Below are 19,549 nucleotides of genomic sequence, written 5' to 3'. Positions count from 1 at the left end.
TCTTATTTTTCAAAATCAACAATTTTGATCCTTCTGTCAGTTGACTGTTCAAAGTCAAATGTTAACTTTGATGTAACATATTAATACTAATGTGACACTTATGTAAATTATTGATATAAGATTTATGTGTTAAGGAGTTAAATAAAATAAAAAATATATATTAATAGGAATTGAACCCACAAATCAATAATCAATATTATATTCAAAATAAAAGACTAAAAATGCGAAAAATAACTGGTGGCAACTTCTCATGAAACTAAAAAATTCAACCTCCAAACATTTAACTAATAATGAAATTAACAAATGAATCACCAATAGTAAAATGTAAGTTTTCAAGTGACATACAATCCATTTTGCTCTTGGCCTCTCACAAAAAGGCCCAATTAAAAGACCCACATTAATTATATGTTTTTTTCCATTTCAATTGCTTTATTATTGTACTAATTTTTTTTTATATAGGGTTTTATTTTTTTAACATTTTGAAAAGTACTATCCGAAATACAAAAATAATATCTTGGAAAGTATTTTCTAAAATATTAAAAATAAAATTATGTTCCGAAAAATACTTTTCATAATGTTAAATGTAAAACATTGTTTTGGAAAATACATTCTAGAATAATAGTTATGTATCAATGTTATATGTATAAAGATATATGTATGATAATAAAAATTAGAAGAAAAAGAATAAGTTGGAGTATATTTAGCAAAAAAAAAAGAAAAAGAATGGATATAACAAAAACCTAGATTGAAATTTGTATGATTTAGGATGTATTTGATTTAGAGAATGAAAATATTGAGCATGAAAATAAAAAGATGATTTTTTTTTTTATTAAAGTAGAGGGTATAAGATATGAATATTACAAGTATAATTTTTTTCCATATTTAACACAACTTTATTAATTAGTGTTTTTTATTTTTGTAGGAATTGAATTATGAGACAATCAATTAAGTTAAAGACACTTGACAATTAATGTTTTCTTTAAAAGTATATATCTTAGTTAAATATAAAAAATTAATATTAAACAAAATCTTTCTTGAAGTCCAAACGCAGTCCTTGTCAAGATTTACCAAAAAAAAGTCCTTGCCAAGAAAACAGAAGTCCAACACGGGAGATGTTTGAGGTTGGAGAAGAAGCGTGGAATCTTCCATGCTGCCTGTAGCTGTTCTCCCTTTGTCTACCCTTCCCTCCCAATAAACAAACCCCTTTTCCTCCTCTTCATTATTTCTTGCAAGCCAAACACTTTCTTGAAAGTTGAATTCCCTTCTACCCTTGTCCCAATGAAGTTTCCTCTTCTTCTCATTTCCTTTCTTCTTGCCTCCCTAATCACCTTCTACTGCTTCATCCCAACCTCAGGAACGCCCCATTCAAATGAAGAACGCGACATCCACAGTGCACTTCACCATCGACCCGCTTCGCGATCCCTTCTCTCTCTTCCTCCGTAAGTTCCCTTAACTAACTCTCTTTCATTTCCTTCTTTATTACTTCCTTCCTTTCTTTTTCGCCCTTCAATTTATCCATCACTGATGGCACTTTCCACGTCGCGTTTTTTTCTTTTCTTTTCACAACAAGCATGTTCGTGAGCGTGTTTTGTTATGAAATATATGTTATACAAGTCTTATTATTTTTAAGGTTGTTCCAACTTTCAACAGCTCGGTGCTGTTTTCATCGAGGAATTGTTTGTAGTGTCATATATGTATTTATGTGGAGCATTTCTCGAACACCACCACCAATATTCTTCGCGCAGGGGCGGGGTAAGAAATTTTAGATAAGTGAGGCCAATATAAAAAGAATTATGACTTTAAAAATATATAAAATTTTACATGATATTTATAAAAAATTTTTAATATGTAACTAATATTGTTTATGGGCAAAATGACATATAAATTGTGTTGAAGATAAGAGATAATGAATAAGTGTAACCAACACATAATCGTCCAAGAGTCAAAGATCCGTATTAAAAGCAAAAGAAAGGACAAAAATTTTGATTTAAGTTAAGTGAAAAAAAATTCATTATAGTCAAAGTATATTTTTCAAAATTAGATACATGAAAAACACAAAAAAATCTTAAAAATATTAAAAATACTTGGTTAAATGAATAAAACATAATAAATGTTTAGAAAAATTAATTAAATATCGACGTATCATTAGCAAAAATAAAAATAAAAATATAATAAAATATTACTAAAAGAAATCATTTTTTTGTTTAAAGTTAATTTTTTCAATAAGTTAATCATTTTATAAAAGATACAAAGTTATTTTAAGTATTTTATTATTCCTTCATTTTTTATTTATAATAATTAATTAAAAAAATTAACAGTTAAGATAAAAAAATGTTAAAAACATAGTAAAAGGAAGTTATAGGACAAAGAAAGAAGAACATCAATGAAAAAAAAATTTTGATCTTGCCAAAAATAAAATAAAAATATACAAAAACTAAATATAATTATCAAATAAAAGAAAGTAAAAAAAAAATTGACTTTTACATAAAATTTAATTAATAAAAAGTGTTTAAAAGAACTTAAAGTAAAAAAAGCGACCATAAAATAATTTTATACATAATAGTATTATCATAGTTTAAAAACCTTCGGGAACCATTGCCCCAATAGGCTCCCACTCCCTCCGCCTCTGCTTCGCTGCATTCTATACTTGTTTTGGAACTTTTATCAAGGTTTTAAATATTGTCCGTATCATCAAGGTTTTTGCGATTTTCTCGATCGCCAATATCAAGGACCGCAATGAAATCACACACTAATTGTAATTTAAAACCATGTTTTTATCTAATATAGATGAGAATAGCATCAAAATAAGATAAATTATATTCTCTTTGGTCCTTAATATAAGCCAATTTTAATAGAATTACACATACCAACAAAATTTAGTTGGCCTTATATTCAGGAACAGAGGGTAGTATTTTATTACTCGCGTGATGACTTATGCTGGCTTTTGGAAACATTGATTCCTCTTTTGAGACAGAACCTGTATTGTGTTAATTTTGTACTGATTTTATATGTTGTATTGCAATAAGGTGGTCGTGTTCTATAATTTTAAAGATTATCTATGTGCTTGCGAATCATGTTGTCATTATTCTACTTGATAAAATATTTTCATTGACAGTAAGGCTGCAACTACGGCACTGATTGTGACCCTAGATGGGACTATGCACTTGGTGGACCAATTGGAGAGTGGTTCCATGAGAGTCATATGGTCGTTCTCGACAGGATCACCAATCTATCAATCACATCGAGCACCAACCAAAAAGGATAATGGTAAAGAAAATGCATCTGCAGCACTAACGAGTGGGTTCATGGAATGCGGGGAAGGGAATGACTGGTCATTGTATATGCACGACAAGCACTTTGGTAAAATGGTATTTGTCTTAAGATATATCTGAGCATTGTAATTGTTGTGTAATTGATGCTTTTCTTAAGTGAAAGAATTTTGATTGTGCTTTAAGGACATGTTTTGGGTAAATTTTTTTAGAAGTACTTTTAAGGGAAAAAAAATAAAAAATAAAAAAAAGATGAATTTTTTTATAAATTAAATGAGTTTTTAATTAGTGTAAATATTCTTTCATCTTTTAGAAAAATTATATAAAAGAACTTCTATAAATTAACTAATAGAAAATTCATTTTAATTTATAAAAAAAATCATTTTATTTTTTTCTTTTTAGAAGTGTTTTCAAAAAACTTACGCAAACATATCCTAAGACAAATTTTTTAATTTAACTCTTGGTTGGAAGTTACTCTTGTTCTTTATTGGATGTGGTTGAAAATTTTGCAAATATGCATTGGCACTTTATGGGACTAACGTAGAATGATACCTTATTAGAAGAATATCATAAATGAATACATGGACTTAGAAGTCATTTCATTGATGTACAAATGTTTTGGTTTGAGTGAAATGTTCTGGACATGACTAAGTGCATAAAATATCACCGACCGAAATATATTATGTTTGTGATGGTTTATATTTCATCTCCCCCACCACCACACACACCCCACCCCAAAATAAATAAATAAATAAATAGAGATTGTTTTGTAACTTACCAATTACTGAATTCTAGAAGCGATACTTGCTTTTTGACAGAGATACTGCTAATTTTATGTGATATAATTCCTTTCATGGTAGTTGAAGATTGAGACTGAAATTTGAGAAATGCTCCAGTGTAGCATAAATGCAAGAGCTACCTCCTAAGAACATGGGATAAGACCCCATGCATGTATCTGAAAAATTCATGAACCTAAACTTTAAATTGATCTATTCCCAAAAATGGTTTTCAGGGAGACTAAGATAGGTCTCAGGTTGTTCCTGTGGCATGTTGGTTTTGAGACATGCTGTGGTTGTTCCAACCCTATGTAGCTAAATGTTTTGTTCTTTCTTTATCACAGTTTCATACCTATAACTGCAAAATCAAAATGAGAGATAATTTTATTGGTATCCTGCATTATTTAAATATTTTCTGCCATGGTGTGTAATCAACAATTACATATGCTAAAATTTCTTATGATTGATAAAAAACGTAGGGTGTTCCTTGTTTCTTTTTAATTAGAAAAGTATAATATTTAATGTGACCTATGGTGTTTTCAAATATTGTTTATCTAAGTGCTGTTATTATTTTAGGAATACCGAACTTGCTGTTTTGTTGATTGGTTTGTCATATCTGCAGAGAATCTCAGAATCTATTGCAGAATATGTAGCTCGTACACCTACCTTTTCAGATGATGGAGCAGTAACACTTGGATCCAAAAGAAGCACTTTGTTTGAAGTTGATGCTAAAACTGGATCAATCATTAAAATCCATGCGATGTCTGATATTGATAATGCTTCTGCACCTTGGAGTGATGGCAACCAAGGTGTTACAAATATCCTCAACGTAAACGATAAGGATCTTGCTGATCCTATGAAGCTTAATTCACCACAGCCGCTGCTTAAGATTTTTAGGACAGATTATTCTCTTAAATCTGTTGGTCCTAGCTCAGGAATAGTTTTGTGGACTATGGCAGTAGCTGAATTAGAGGCTGTCTTATTATGCCAACATACCTCTTTTGATCTAGAGGATGAGTATGCTTCTGACAGTAGCCTCAACTTTAGGATGCCATACCCATGTCAAGAGATAAACCAAGTCATTCGCCTGAAAAAGAATTTTCAGTTTGAACCTTCACTAACTGAAAGATTACTTGTGGATTATCATGAAAATGATATGCTCTCAATTCCTAACTCAAATCTAATACTTCCTTCACAGCCAAATATTGATAGATTATTCAATGGTCATGATGATAATATAATGCTCCCTCAACAGCCTCTTGTGGAGATTACAACACCAGGGGAAGTTTATCTGAACAGGACAAGTGAATGGCCAACTCCATTACCTCTTATATTGTTTACGGTCTTTCTTGTGGCCTTTTCAGTCATCTATCCTCTAGTGATTAAGAATCAAGATGTAATGAAGGACCAAAACAGTGAGTCTGAATTAAAAAGCTCGCCTGCTAAGAAAAAGAAAACACGAAAATCAGGGAAGAAAAATGACACTATCGATAAAAGGGAAAAGCACCTGTCTCCAGAGAATAAGGATGTTCTGACACAAAAGGGTAATTATAGAGAAGTATGGAAGCACTTCAACCAAGTTGATGAAAGTGTTGATGGACGAAGGATTGGTAAATTATTTGTTTCAAATAAAGTGATTGCTAAGGGCAGCAACGGTACCATTGTCCTTGAGGGAATATATGAAGGCCGAGCAGTTGCTGTTAAACGTCTCGTTAAGGCTCATCATGATGTAGCTTATAAAGAAATCCAAAATCTTATTGTGTCTGATCAGCATCCAAATATTGTCCGATGGCATGGGGTGGAGTATGATAGCGATTTTGTTTACCTTGCTTTGGAACGTTGTACATGCAATTTAGATGATTTGATTCAAATTTATTCAGATATATCAGAAAACTCTGTGCTTATGAAGGACCAAGGTTTCAGATGTTTGATAAAGTCCCAAATGGAGATGGAGAAGTATAATACACAATGTCTTTGGAAGGAAAACCGCTATCCATCGCCTCTATTACTAAAACTAATGAGGTTGGTATTATGTTTTTTGACAATTTATTAATAGACATATAATATAAAATATCCTAAAACGTATCTCATGAGGTGAAAGTTGACCAGGCCTTTATTAGCTTTACTTTGATCATATCAATTGGTCATATCTATAGTTGATGTGGAATCTCAAAGCACTGCCTCCCTCCTAGATTGGACATCTGGAATGTGGAGATTGGAGAGAACATAATTTTTTTATTGCACTAGGAAAACTTTTAGTTCGGATAGATTTGTGGATAGTTGAGGGTGACTTAATATTAGATTTGTGATAGACTTTGATATCATTTTAAAATTGGATTGAGTCTAACTCAATCCCCAAAACTAACTCAAAACTTATGAGATAAGGATTGCGCAAGTCCTTTGTTGATGTGAGATCTCATCAGACAATTTGGTTTTAGGCTAAGTGTACCTTGTTGGTATTGATGTGCAAGACAAAGGTTGTCAAACTCTAGAGTTTATGTAAACTTGTAGAGATTTTGTAAACTTGTAGGAATTTACTTAATATAAAAAAAATATACCAATAAATAACATAATAATTTAACATCTCAACTCCATAATAAAGTAAAATAGAAAATTACAATAATAAAGTAACAAAGTTTGCTAGTATTACCTCCAAACTTGAAATATAAGCAAAAGAAAAATTTGTGTGATGGACTAAGTAAATTTTAATTACTATTTCCCTATTTAATGTTACCATCTCCAAAATATCCTTTATTTAATTAAAATTTTATTTCTAATAACCTTCTGTTTTTTTTTGTCCTATGCAATTAAATCATTAGAAAATGAATTAGTTTTTTTCATTTAGACTATCAAATGTGGAATGCTTGATTTAACATCTAAGGTTGAGGTAGATTCAGTAAGTTGAAGATCAGATATAATTTACTAGAATAAATTTAGCATTTCAATGCAATGGGAGGAGAAACCTAGGGGATGAAATGAGTACCAAGGGTGACACAATCATAAAATATAGTTAAGAAGTTATGATGGTAAAAGGTTGGAGGAAAACATAGTAGTGAATAATAAAGAATGCCCAAGAGTAAACATGTTTAGTTACAATTTGGATTCACGTAGTTGATCCAACTAACTTGAGGACTGAGGTTGAGATAAATCTATGAAAGCTCGTACGTGCATGGAAGTTGACTTTCTAAGTTTATAATATATTTTTTTTAATAAATTAACTTTCATTGTTTGTATGGCAACACAGGGACATTGTGTCTGGGGTTGTTCATTTGCATGAATTGGGAATGATACATCGGGATTTGAAACCACAAAATGTTCTAATAATCAAGGAAAAATCCTTATGTGCAAAGCTTTCTGATATGGGGATTAGCAAATGTCTTTTGGAAAATATGTCTTCTTTGGGTAATAATGCTACTGGTAAGTACTCCTCAGAAGAATAACGAGTTTGTCTTTTTAGCTATGGCTTATGGGGCCAACATTATTTTCTAAAATTATTTTATTTTTATATTTTTATTTGTAACAAGCTGAAAGCTTATTAAGTTTTAACTCCAGGGGAGGGTTAGAATATATATCTCTAAACATCTTCAATATATCTCATGAACTCATTATAATTTATGGTGGGATCAATTAATCCTATTTAGGATGTAATTTTAGGAGTTGTTTCCTAATTTTGTTTTCTTTCCCAATTTGTTTCCATATCAATCCAATATCATTATTCAGATTTTAGACTCAACTTTAACATTGATATGTGAAGTCCGTCCATTCACTTTTTCCTTTTTTGGTTCCTTTTTCATGTCAGCTTAATTGAGTAGCTTGTCTTTTGTTGAATCCTACATTTTAATCTGCAATACTTTAATTAGTTTATTATTCTCGTACTAAGGTTTACTGGCTTATTGCAGGTGGTGGCAGTTCAGGTTGGCAAGCACCAGAGCAACTTGTTGAAGGACGTCAAACACGGGCAGTAGATATATTTAGTTTAGGTTGTGTCCTCTTTTTCTGTGTTTCTGGGGGAAAACATCCATTTGGAGAACGTATTGAACGGGATATCAATATTTTGAAAAATAAAATGGATCTTTTCCTAGTGGAGTTCATTCCTGAAGCCAAAGATCTTATTAGTCGTCTATTAAACCCTAACCCTGATGTAAGGTAAACCATTCTCATTCTCATATACCTTCATAATTTTTCATCTAGTGATGACTTGCTTGATTGCTATGTGGTATAAAATGGTGAAGTCTCAAAGTCCAAATTATGAATAATAAGATAAGATGGAAGAGTGTACCCTATTTTGATAATATGTAATGATCAATCTATTGAAGTATTTATGTGAGTTTATGAAGATCAGCCGATATCAGTATTCAGGAGGGTCTTTCCACAACTCTTATTTTGTGCCCCTTCACTCTCTGTTTTAATTTAATTACACATTTCTTTTTTATTTTATTATTAAAAACAATGCATACAGCTGTGGCCTAGTCAATGAGGCATGGTTAACTTATTCTTTTCCAAAAGTCTTCAATTTACAAATATGAGAAAAACAAAGGGTGGGTGAAGGTGCTTTGCCTTGCATGCACATACATGTGAAGGTTCAGTCAGTAGTGCAAAGGATATTTTATCATCATGCAATAATAATAAAGAAATGGTATTAATTATTTTGGTAGCCACTTTAGGGAACTCCACAACTAGGTGTCATGAACCTCTGGACTTCCATTTCCCCTATTGTTAAGGAGTTTCAAAGGCTATCATTTGCACATGATTGACAAAACTTGACAAATATGAAACATTTGATTGCATATTAAAATTAGAGGGACTGTTTGGTAGCTCCTATAATATGAGGGACTGGAAGTATATATATGTGCTGCCATATATCAACTCTCTTAAAAGCTTTAGCTTTTAGATAGAGGCCCATGAATGTTGTTATATCTCTAGCATTTATATTAGTAATCTTCTGGTTACAGGCTAGCAATTTCATTTAAAAATTTATTTCCTTTATTTGCAGGCCAAAGGCAACTGAGGTATTGTACCATCCTTTTTTCTGGAGTTCTGAGATGAGACTTTCCTTTTTACGTGACACCAGTGACAGGGTGGAACTGGAGAATAGAGAGACTAATTCTGATCTTTTGGTGACATTAGAAAGCATTGCTACAGTGGCCTTGGGTGGAAAATGGGATGAAAGGATGGAACCAGCTTTCATTGCTAACATCGGTTATTACCGGCGATATAATTTTAACAGTGTTCGAGACTTGTTGCGAGTTATGAGAAACAAACTAAATCATTATAGAGAAATGCCTCGAGAAATCCAGGTTCTTTTTTGGTTAACATTTATTCGATGAATTTGTTCTTTCATTTTTATTTTGGTTGGATAGGCTTGGCAACATGGTGGGTTGGGGTGGGATTTTGCTAACTTACCCTATACTGCATTCTTTGGTCTGAAATTAATGCTTGCCTCCTATCTACTCACCTTGTGGGTCTTGTGGGACCAAAATCTCATACCCTCCTTTATAAAAGAATAATAAATAGGCACCCTACATGCCTTGCTCAACCTCATTATAATGCAGACCAACATCTCATGTTTGAAAATATGAAGTTTACCAAGTATAAAGACAATTAGTTTTTTATTTATTGGATGTGAGGCAGATTGGCCCTAAACTCACATCCCATGTTTTTGCAAGAGTATAATCCCAAACTTCTCCATACCCCATGGACCAGGTTTGGAACACTCGGGGTGGTTACAAGTGGCCTAGCAGATGATTGGCTTAGGTGAAAGTTGAAACTTTTGTGCCTGATTGGTTTAGATGTTCATTATCAGAACCATATTTAGAACACAGCAACCCATATCATTTTAGTAAATTGCATTCTCGACAAATTAGCAAATATTGATTTACATGATTTTCAAGGTGCCTTCTGTATGTTGAGCAAAAGTGAAAAAATATAGCAAGACGAACAGGTTGATCCACTTATTTTCCAAAAATGTCCTTCATGTCAAATATTCTGAGTTGGTTCCTCAATATATCATGATATGTTTTTCGTAAATTGATATTCTCAAAGTGATTTTGCATTACAATACTCGGCAAACTACTCTTTTATTTATTTTGCAAATTGCAATCAATTTCTAAAAAATTAAGTATCTAGTATCCAAACCTGTTATATCTTACATGGTAGTGATACAATCAAACTCCCTATATTGCATAACATAGGTGGTTTGTGACCAAAATGTTCAAGGCAGCATTCTGCCCTGTGTAGGCATTGACAGAACAAAATAGGGGTTCATGCCTGAAATATTAAGATGGAATGAATGGTCAAAGAACCTAACATAGCTAGGTTAATAGATAATTGAGCATACCATGACATTGTTAGGATCTCATATAGACCTTTATGACCCTGGCCCGTCAATGGACCTTTATGTGCCTCTAATATTGTCTTTTATACTGTGACCAATACCCTCAGATTTAGGTATTGAATTCTCTGAGGGATAGTTAGACTTCTTGTTTTTTGAGAACTTGAGTGACCTCGAAGTCCTGTAGCATGTAGCTGTACTCAAAATCTATCGAACCTAATCCCAATCCATATAACATTAATCTAAGCCTAACTAGACATTAATTTTAACCGAAACCACATTTAATCTTTACATCACCAGACATCTCTTCTGTTCAACCATATGCTACTATGTGATATTACGTGGAACTGTATCTGTTTGGAAAACATATAATTGTAAAATAATTTGTATATGATGAAGCATATTGTGTATTGAATCATAAGATAAATACAACTCAATCTCCAATCTTAACTCCATATGATAAGTTAATTGAACAAATGATTGGTTATTAAATGGGGTGGTTGCTATCATAATATTTCCACTTTGTTGTCTCCGAAGATGACAGTGTGTGTGTGATGATTAGGAAGTGTCATAGCTGGATCTTATAGGGATGCCTTTGTTGATTTAGTTTCCAGATAATGTCTTTACATTTTTCTTTTACCTTGATATGCTTGACAAGCATGATTGAATTTTCAATATTTATTATACTGTTCACTGAAATTGTAAGACCTCCTACGAGTAGGAGTTAATATTTAATATGTTTAATTATTTATTTAATCTTTATAGTTTTTAAACTTATCTTTTTTAATTTTGATGGATTTTTTAGTTCTGAAGTTTACTAAAGTTTACATTTTAATTTTTATAAGGATTAAAAAATTCACTTTAACTATAGAAATTAAAAGGAATTTGTTTAAAAATTATGAAAACTAAATAAGTCATTAAACCTATTTAATATGCGCTGATAATGGTCTGTAACATAAAATTTCAACATGCATCTTTGTTAACACATGACATCTATAATCTTCTAGGCATAAACTTCAAGGATAGAAAATAATTAAAGAATGATAATAAGTCGTGCATAAGCTGGATATCTTTAATCTTAACAACATGACAGCTTTCTTCATCCATCCATAAATATATGGTTTCTAATTTTGCTCTGGTTTTTCAGGAACTTGTAGGACCTGTTCCCGAAGGATTCTTCAATTACTTTGCAAGTCGATACCCAAGACTCTTGATTGAAGTGTATAAAGTTATACTCCAATACTGCAAGGAGGAAGAATGTTTCCTAAGATATTTTAAAAATGTTGATTAGTGCCTTGTCATCGTTTGGATGGCTTGAGAATATAAAGGCAAAAGACTGTTGCAGCATGAAGCAGATTATGTTGGTATTTTATAAAATGTAATAATGTATATGTATGTATAGTATCATAATATTAATCTAACCTAAAGTTACATGTCTCTGACACATATAGTTATATAAATACGTCGTCTCATTCAGGATTATGCTATCATTAACTGTTCATCAAATGTAATCAGTAGCATACTAAGGATTCAACATTTCACAAAAACATTATTCTGCAATAATAGGTTAAAGATCATTTTGATTTGATTATACACGCTTATAAGTTGGATATAATTGAATTGTGTAATAAAACAAATAATAATAAAAAGGCCGTGAATTGTAAAATTGTAATGATTTAATTACTAATTTAGTCTGTATTTATCTGTACTTTATTGTTTTAACCTAAGCAATAATTTGTAAATTTTCATTTCTTAGATGAGGAAGTTTAATGCATTTTGGTCACTGGTCATTATTAACAAAATTACTATAGTTACTGGTAATACTGCTAGAAAATATTTCTGGTGCAGTAAAATTTTTAGAACATTTTTTTTTGGCAATTGTAATAGTTTATTTATTAATTTAATCTCTGCATGTTTGCACTTTACTATTTTGATCCTGTACGAAATAATGACAAGGCTTAGTCCCTAGACAAAGTTTGTTATTAAGAATGCAAAATTTTTCTAGCGTTAAACTGCCAGAAATATCTCAAAATAGAGAATTTTTGTAGTTTGACAATCATTAGAATTTTTTATTTTTTTTATGGTTTTACACTACCAGAAAAGTTGTGATTTCCCACATGTATCCTTCAAAGGCAATACGTACAAAATATTCAGACATTATACGTAGACAACTATCCCAACAGGGATTCAAACCTTGATTCACTAGAAAAAAATTGTAGCAGTGTTACAATAACCTAAGTTAACGAAATTAAAAGACAACTATCAAGAGGAACTAAAATCATTAAATTTACTCATTCAGGACATCAAAAATTACAATTAGATCATTTCATTCAATAATGTATCCTACACAAACCATAAGTATGAACAAAAATTGCAAGGTCACCTTGTCCCCACACTTAGATCACAATCCGCCACAAGTTGATATATATCTTACAATTATATGTACTGAAAAAGAAAAAGAAAATGTAGTAGGAAGCCAACAGTTACAGTATGGAATGAAGAATGAAGGGTGATGCACAAGTAGTACAAGAGGCCACAAAATTACGAGGAGCAAATAAATATGCAACGGTTAGATTTCATTAACTGAATCAATTCTGTTTAATGATGCCTGGGAATATGCTTTGTTGAAGATGATGGATGATCCAGCCTCACTTGTGCTTCTTTATGATATCCCCTCCATTTTCTTTCTCTTGGAGCGGCTCTTAACTATCTCTTCCTTTTCATCTATGAATGTAAGGAATGTGCGCAGACACGAAGATCCTGAGCCATGGCCAGAAGACTCAAGCTCCTCGGGGCGGTGCTTGGAGTACTGCCTCATGGTCTGAATACAATATATGAGGAGAGCAAGCACACATGCTAATCCACACACCAGATAGAGGCCCCAAAAGCTTCTCAGGTTGAGTCTGTCCACTTCAAGCTTTGCACCTTGTGATAGGCAAGCACTGCTCAAAAGCCATTTGTCATGGATCCTTTGCAAGTCTCCATTCTCTGCCAACTCCAATATTGCAGTTGAAAGGTCAACTGCTAATGGCGAGTCTCGCGGAAAGGCCTGAAGAAAAATGAAAAGGACAAGAAATAGTGAAATTCTACCTACCAATTGTTTTCCACTACTTACAACTTCATTTTCACTATCTTGATCAGGTACAACTTCAAGTGTCAAGAGCTGGGATTTGATAACTTACAGTACCAGCAGTTAAGCATGGTATATTAACCTTGAGCTAGATTACGTGCTAACAAACTTAAAAATGCAGAGAAGGTAACATCCTGTCAACTTTTTTTTCTGTTTTAGAATAACAAGTTTAGCTTGGTACTTGATAGGCAAAAGAACATGCTCAGGAAAAAAAAAATCAAGTAAAAGCTCCATTATTTTCCCCCCTAATGCTTACCCTTTATTGTTGCATGGTTACAGGCTTCAAAGAACTATACACAGACCAAAGCATGTTCAGTTAAATTCTTGAGTTGACTTAGGAAAGTTGCTGAGTAACATCAAACATGGAAGAAAGAATCTGGAGAAAACATTGAAAATTTGCTACATATATGATGATATAACTAACCTTATATATGCAAGTATTATTTTGTGCCTGTGAAGCATTTCAGTTACACCACAAAAATGGAGTCTATTTAATAGAGTTAGGAAAAAGCTTGTACGTTATGATTTGGCAGTAAAATTATCTCTGGATTTAGTATAGATAAATCATTCAATCCCATTTCCCCAGTGCTTTATGTTTGACTGAGTATTACTGTAGTGGACAATGTAAATGGCAGATTGAAGTTTCAATTAGAATAGTCGAGAAAATGCATCTACACTTTCTTTAGGAAAAAAAGAATAGAAAAGAATGCCAGGTTCCAAATTACATTTAAAGACAAAAAAAACTAAAGAATATCTGGACCAATGGAAAGGAGATACTTACAAATCCCCAACCATTTCTGGTAAACTCTTGACCTACAATGCTATAATCACACCGGCTTGAAAGGAAGAGCTCTATGTAAGCACGCTCGTCAACATATGCAGCAACACCACCCTTCTGGGGACCTTTCTTAAGTGCTTCTGCAGTTTCTTCTGGTGTTTTCAGAGGAACTAGTCTGGATTCATCAATACCAATTTCATCAATTAAATAATTTCGAGTAAATGAACCCTGCAAGTAGCCAATAGGCTCTTTGCTACTTCTTAAACTTTCAATGCCTTTGACAGGTGAAGAAAGTTGTTTAACTGTGAGGATTGATGTCAAACTTGCTGTGTAACTTGAGTTAATTATTAGAACTACAAATAACCATATAAGCAGCACAAAGCGACCGAGAGTGCTCACTGTATTTTCCCCTACATAGTACAGAAAAGAGCAAGTTGATAAACTCAAAATAGCCACCACTTATACATGAACCATACATGTCACAGAAGACAAAGATATGGTACTTACTGTGAGCAAAGAACATGGTTGAAAAACTAAACCTGTCAAATAAAACAAATAGAAGTTACAAACATATTGAGAGCTAAGTGATCCAGAGTGAAAACCCTAGCATTGGTTGATATGATTACTGAATGTATCACCAACATGGGTAGACTCAATATAGTGAGCTTGAGAAAGGGAGGAGAGAGAGAATGACCAGATTTCCTTACCACAAAATTGTGACCATTTGTTGTTTGGGAGGTCCCCTAAAATCATCATTCAGCCTATGCTCTAAAATCCAAACAACAGCTCCCACTAGTAGAAAAAAGACAGCTGTGACAGTCCACATCATTGGTGTAAACGGCATAAAAAATGCCCAAGCATTGGAATCTGTCTTCTTAACTGATGCAACTACCACTAGACCAGACTCGATGTATGGCTGAGTAAAATCCACCATCTTTGTTCTTTCTGTAGTAATTGTAATGTCACCTACTGCAGCATCAAAGACCTGTATGGAAAGAAAAAAAAAAAAAAACTGGTCTCAGAAAGTACCATAAAACATCCAAGCTCTACAAAAGTAATTGGAATGATACTCACACCCGCTGTGATAAGACGGGCAAGCTCAGTGTTACTAGGATTGCTGTCACCATCCCCATATGAAACAAATTTATAGGGTACAGCATAGGGCAACAAGTTCACTGCAGAAAGAAATACATCAATGCAAAATCCCTTGAACATGTCAGTGCCTTGTACTTGAGAGACAAATTCTCGGTAACTAACCCTTTTTGGAACTCCAATTTTTAACATCCTTCCATTGTTTGGAAAAACCCAACCACGGGGCTTATGGGTTGTTTCTCCTGGCCAAAGCACAGGGAGTAGCTTTTGGCTTGCACTGGATCGATTAGGTGGTTTTGAATAAAGTGCTTCTGGAGGAACAATTGATAATCCAGTGTAATTTGACCAATAACCAACCCTCCGAGTCCCAGTTCCAATTACATTGATGATTTCATAAGCAGGATTAACAAGGTCTCCATCAGATGTAAACTTGAATAGACCTGATACACCAGTCATGTTAACCTCATAAATATATTTATGCAACAGCTTTCCTTCATTGAATATTTTCACAGCATCAAGATGAATGTTGTCTCCACGTAGTTGAGATAACTTTGGATCACGTGAAAATGTAATTTGGTTCCCTTGTTTGAAAAATGCATCAAGTGCATGAGCAAGAGCGTAAACAGTATCATATGCAAAGATACCATAAGTACTCAAACCCTGGGAACCATTAGCAGTCTTTCCAGTAGTCAAGTTTTTCCACCTAGAAAAAAACCATCTTTTGCGCTCTGAATCTGGTATATACATTCGAAGTGTAATAACTCCTTGCATGTCATCCGTTGCATCTGAAGATAGGGGACTACCTATATCCAGCCAAGTAGACAGAAAAGTAGTTGTTATCCAGACATACCCGTTTTCCATCATTCCTAGAGACTTTGCCACACTTAACACTTTTGGGCCCCAAGCAGTACTTGTGTGAAGAACTACAACCCGGGATTCTTCCAAGGCCGCCTGAACAAGCACATCCGTAATCTCCTCCCTAGTTGCCTCAGGAGTCATAGGTGCTTTAAATGAGATCTTGCAACGTCTCTCGGAAAGCTTATCCCCTAATGCACCTATTCCATTCCTCCCATGGTCATCATCACCATAAACTGCAATAACCTCTCTCCATCCAAAGTAGTTAACAAAGTCTGCTATTGCAGTCATTTCATAAATGTCACTAAAAGCAGTTCTAATAAAGAATGGGAATTGAAGCGAAGAAAGAGTAGGGTCAGTGGCTGTAAATGATAGCAGAGGAACTTGGAGCTCGTTCGCTATATGAGATATGACATGAGCTGTTGTAGAGGTCTGGGGACCGATTATAGCCACAGTTTGTGTTGCCATGAGCTGCAAGGCTATTACACATAATTTATGTAAAACAAGAGTTATAATCTGCCAAAACTTAGTAACTTGTCTAATAGAAAAAGATTCTTTTAAAGTTTTAACACAAAAAGGATGGGAATATTGTGAAGGACGTACCCTCGGCAATGCTCAGAAAACCTCTGTATTTAGTATCTTCTTGCAGTGAGGCCTTCAACTTAGTGTTAGCAAGAATAGATGGATCAGAATTTACATCGTCAACCGCAGCTTGTACAGCAGTTTTCACCATTCTACCAACACTAGTATTGAAAGAATAGAGAACCCCAATATTTACAAAAGAAGGTATAGTGAAATTATCTGGTACAACCCCTGTTGAAGATAACCCTTTGGAGAGAACCATCAACACCACAAGCCAAACTCCAATCATGGTTGTAGTTTCCCTTTGGAAAGCCATTATCGATCACACTGCTAAATCAACAAGTAAAGCAACATTCTAAGGGAATTAAAAAAAGGGGGATATTAAGAAAGTAAAAAGTTAAACATTCATCCCCAAAACTGTGACTTTTAAAACATTAAGCATAAACTGGACTTCACAATCAAGACCTTATTAGGCATGTTAAGCTAGTTCCAGGCAAAGTAACCCAAAAGAGAAACACAGGCACAAAGTTGCAAAGTGAATCTTAAACAAAACCATGACGAGAAAGAATAAAGATATAAAGTCCCTCCCATTAAAGCAAAAAAGAAGCAGATTGCAAGGGGAAATAACAACATGTGAATAACATAGGACTTTAATCAAAGAGATGAATGTACCTGAAGTTTGATTCACAGTATAGTAGCCGACATCTATATTCAGCAGCAAAGTGGTCCAGAAAACCTGGTGTTTAGTTCAATTTGAGAATAAAAACATTAACTTTACATGTGCCCAGAAAGAAAGAAAGAAAGAAAAAATCAACTTTTTAATCAGGAGTAGTGTAAGACCATTGAAGATTTTGGAGAATCAGATAAAAACTGTGAAGAAGGAAAAAAAGGGCAGATCTTAAAAGGAAATTTTATTGATGGTATGGTAAGAGTGAGAATAATGTTCATAAAACGAAGGCTATTCACCTGGGGATGCTATTGGTAATGGTATTGCTTTTTCTTTCTTTTTATTTTGCTTTTCTAGTATAAAGCCAAAAACGACATTTGTGGCATCAATATAATATCTTTGTAGTGGCGAAAGTTCTTGAAGGACAAACTCTTCATTACATTTTAAATACTACTGTTCCTGTTTCTGTTCCTTGGGGACTCTCTGACCTCAACCCACCATAACTGTGAAATGGGTCAATAGTCAATTACATTAGTGAGAGAAGTGAGTGGGAGGCAAGGACCTAATATTAGTATCCACGTAGGAAAAAGACAATGAAACAACATCACTCATCTAGGGAAACCGATTTAAAGGAGCTGAGTGAAAACTACAAATTGATTAGCTTCTTTTGCTTGATAGATAGGAATAGAAGATAATGTTAGAAAAATTACAATAAGTCACTATCCTGTTTAGTCAATTAATTTAGATCCTGAAAATTCATTAGCTTCTCTAATCAAACGTTATTCATAAATAAAAAATAAATAAATTTCTCAAGCAAACTATTCCGAGAGAATATTGTGACATGTGAAGCGTGAAAATGAAAACACGTGATTGGTGAACACGACGCTAATTGACAACACTTTCCCACATGATTGATGGGGCAAATTTTCCCAGATGGGATTCTTTTAAAAAGTATTTCCCCAAATGGGGTGGTTTTGAAAAATTTTACATGAGGGGGTTGTTTTTTACGTAAAATGTATGGGGCTCTTAGCAAACCGCCATTGCCAATAGCGAGTTTGCTGAGCATCTCCCACGTGGCAAGGAAAACGCCACTCGTGATGGCGATTTGATAGGAGCTTGAACTCGCCACCTTTGCTGGCGATTCTGTGCATGGTTTTGGAAATCGCTACTTTGACTGGCGGGTTGGCTTTGCAGGGGGAGGTTCAGGCGTAGGCTAGGCGGTGCAGCTACGGTGCAGGCTGCCGCAGGCGCAGAAGGACTAGAAATCGCCAGTCATGGTGGCGATTTGGTTGTTCAAAAATTTTCTGGCCTATAAAGCAATGTAGGAGGTGCTCCCTTATGTCTGCTTCGTGTTTGAATCCCTTCCCTTCACTCTTCAGTGCATTGCTTCTTCCTTCTCCTGTCATTGTTGTTTGCTTCCAGTGAACTCATTTTATTTTCTTGCTACGGGTTTGTGTTATTGGTAAGTATGCTGTTAACTGATTTTTTTTTGTGATATATATGTTTAAGTATAATTGATATATTAATATTAATTGATAAATTTTTTATGTTGTAGGTGAAGTTTTTGTTCTTCTTTGGCCTACACTTTTTGGTTGCTTTTCTTTAGTACGTATTTGAGGTAAGTTAATTTATTTTTATCTTGTTTGCTATATACTTATATGTTATATACATATATGTTAAATTAATTTTAGTTGAGATATTAATGTTATTTAGGTTATATTTTTGTAAGTTGTAAGTTATTAGCTGTGTTATATATATATGTTAGGTTAGTTTTAGTTAATTTATAAATATTATTTTAAGAATATTAGTTAGGTTAATATACATATGTTAAGTTAGTATTAATTGTGCTTTAGGTTAGTTTTTGATAATATTATTTTGTTTATATTTTATAAATTAGTATGGTATTATTTGTTTTATATATGTGTAGATTTTGGTTAGTATATATATAGTATGTTTGTTTAGTTTAGGTAATAATTTTAAATTTTAAGTAGTATCCTAAAATAATAAAATTATTTGTGTTATAAATATATGTTATAATTTTAGTTGGTATGCAATTATTTGTGTTATAG

At 33.2% G+C, this 19,549-nt stretch overlaps 2 protein-coding genes across 2 annotated transcripts; one reads left to right on the top strand and one right to left on the bottom strand.

The window, feature by feature from the left end:
* The first annotated feature begins 1,078 nt into the window (after positions 1-1,078).
* LOC114389488 (serine/threonine-protein kinase/endoribonuclease IRE1a-like) lies at positions 1,079-11,959 on the top strand. The gene is made up of 7 exons (XM_028350180.1): positions 1,079-1,439; positions 3,116-3,368; positions 4,668-6,067; positions 7,290-7,462; positions 7,945-8,191; positions 9,039-9,342; positions 11,524-11,959. The coding sequence occupies exons 1-7, from the start codon at positions 1,279-1,281 to the stop codon at positions 11,665-11,667; spliced, it is 2,682 nt and encodes an 893-aa protein (XP_028205981.1). The 5' UTR covers positions 1,079-1,278; the 3' UTR covers positions 11,668-11,959.
* Positions 11,960-12,640: 681 nt separating this feature from the next.
* On the bottom strand, positions 12,641-17,647 carry LOC114389487 (glutamate receptor 3.6-like). Its single transcript, XM_028350179.1, has 7 exons — positions 17,486-17,647; positions 16,835-17,140; positions 15,359-16,710; positions 14,992-15,269; positions 14,792-14,823; positions 14,288-14,694; positions 12,641-13,425 (listed from the first exon to the last, which is right to left on the bottom strand). The coding sequence occupies exons 2-7, from the start codon at positions 17,127-17,129 to the stop codon at positions 13,039-13,041; spliced, it is 2,751 nt and encodes a 916-aa protein (XP_028205980.1). The 5' UTR covers positions 17,130-17,140; positions 17,486-17,647; the 3' UTR covers positions 12,641-13,038.
* Between the last annotated feature and the right edge of the window lie 1,902 nt (positions 17,648-19,549).

The sequence above is a fragment of the Glycine soja genome, chromosome 16 (genome assembly GCF_004193775.1).
Source record: "Glycine soja cultivar W05 chromosome 16, ASM419377v2, whole genome shotgun sequence".
Lineage (NCBI taxonomy): Eukaryota > Viridiplantae > Streptophyta > Magnoliopsida > Fabales > Fabaceae > Glycine > Glycine soja.
This window is presented reverse-complemented; position numbering and strand designations above follow the sequence as displayed.

Bases quoted from the DNA above. Each gene is read 5' to 3' on its own strand.
- LOC114389488 (XM_028350180.1), top strand. From the start codon at position 1,279: ATGAAGTTTCCTCTTCTTCTCATTTCCTTTCTTCTTGCCTCCCTAATC. The intron at 1,440-3,115 runs GTAAGTTCCCTT...TTTCATTGACAG, and splicing joins TCCCTTCTCTCTCTTCCTCC to TAAGGCTGCAACTACGGCAC. The intron at 9,343-11,523 runs GTTCTTTTTTGG...CTGGTTTTTCAG, and splicing joins AAATGCCTCGAGAAATCCAG to GAACTTGTAGGACCTGTTCC.
- LOC114389487 (XM_028350179.1), bottom strand. From the start codon at position 17,129: ATGGCTTTCCAAAGGGAAACTACAACCATGATTGGAGTTTGGCTTGTG. The intron at 16,711-16,834 runs GTACGTCCTTCA...TATGTGTAATAG, and splicing joins TTTTCTGAGCATTGCCGAGG to CCTTGCAGCTCATGGCAACA. The intron at 15,270-15,358 runs GTGAGTATCATT...CTTTCCATACAG, and splicing joins CCCGTCTTATCACAGCGGGT to GTCTTTGATGCTGCAGTAGG.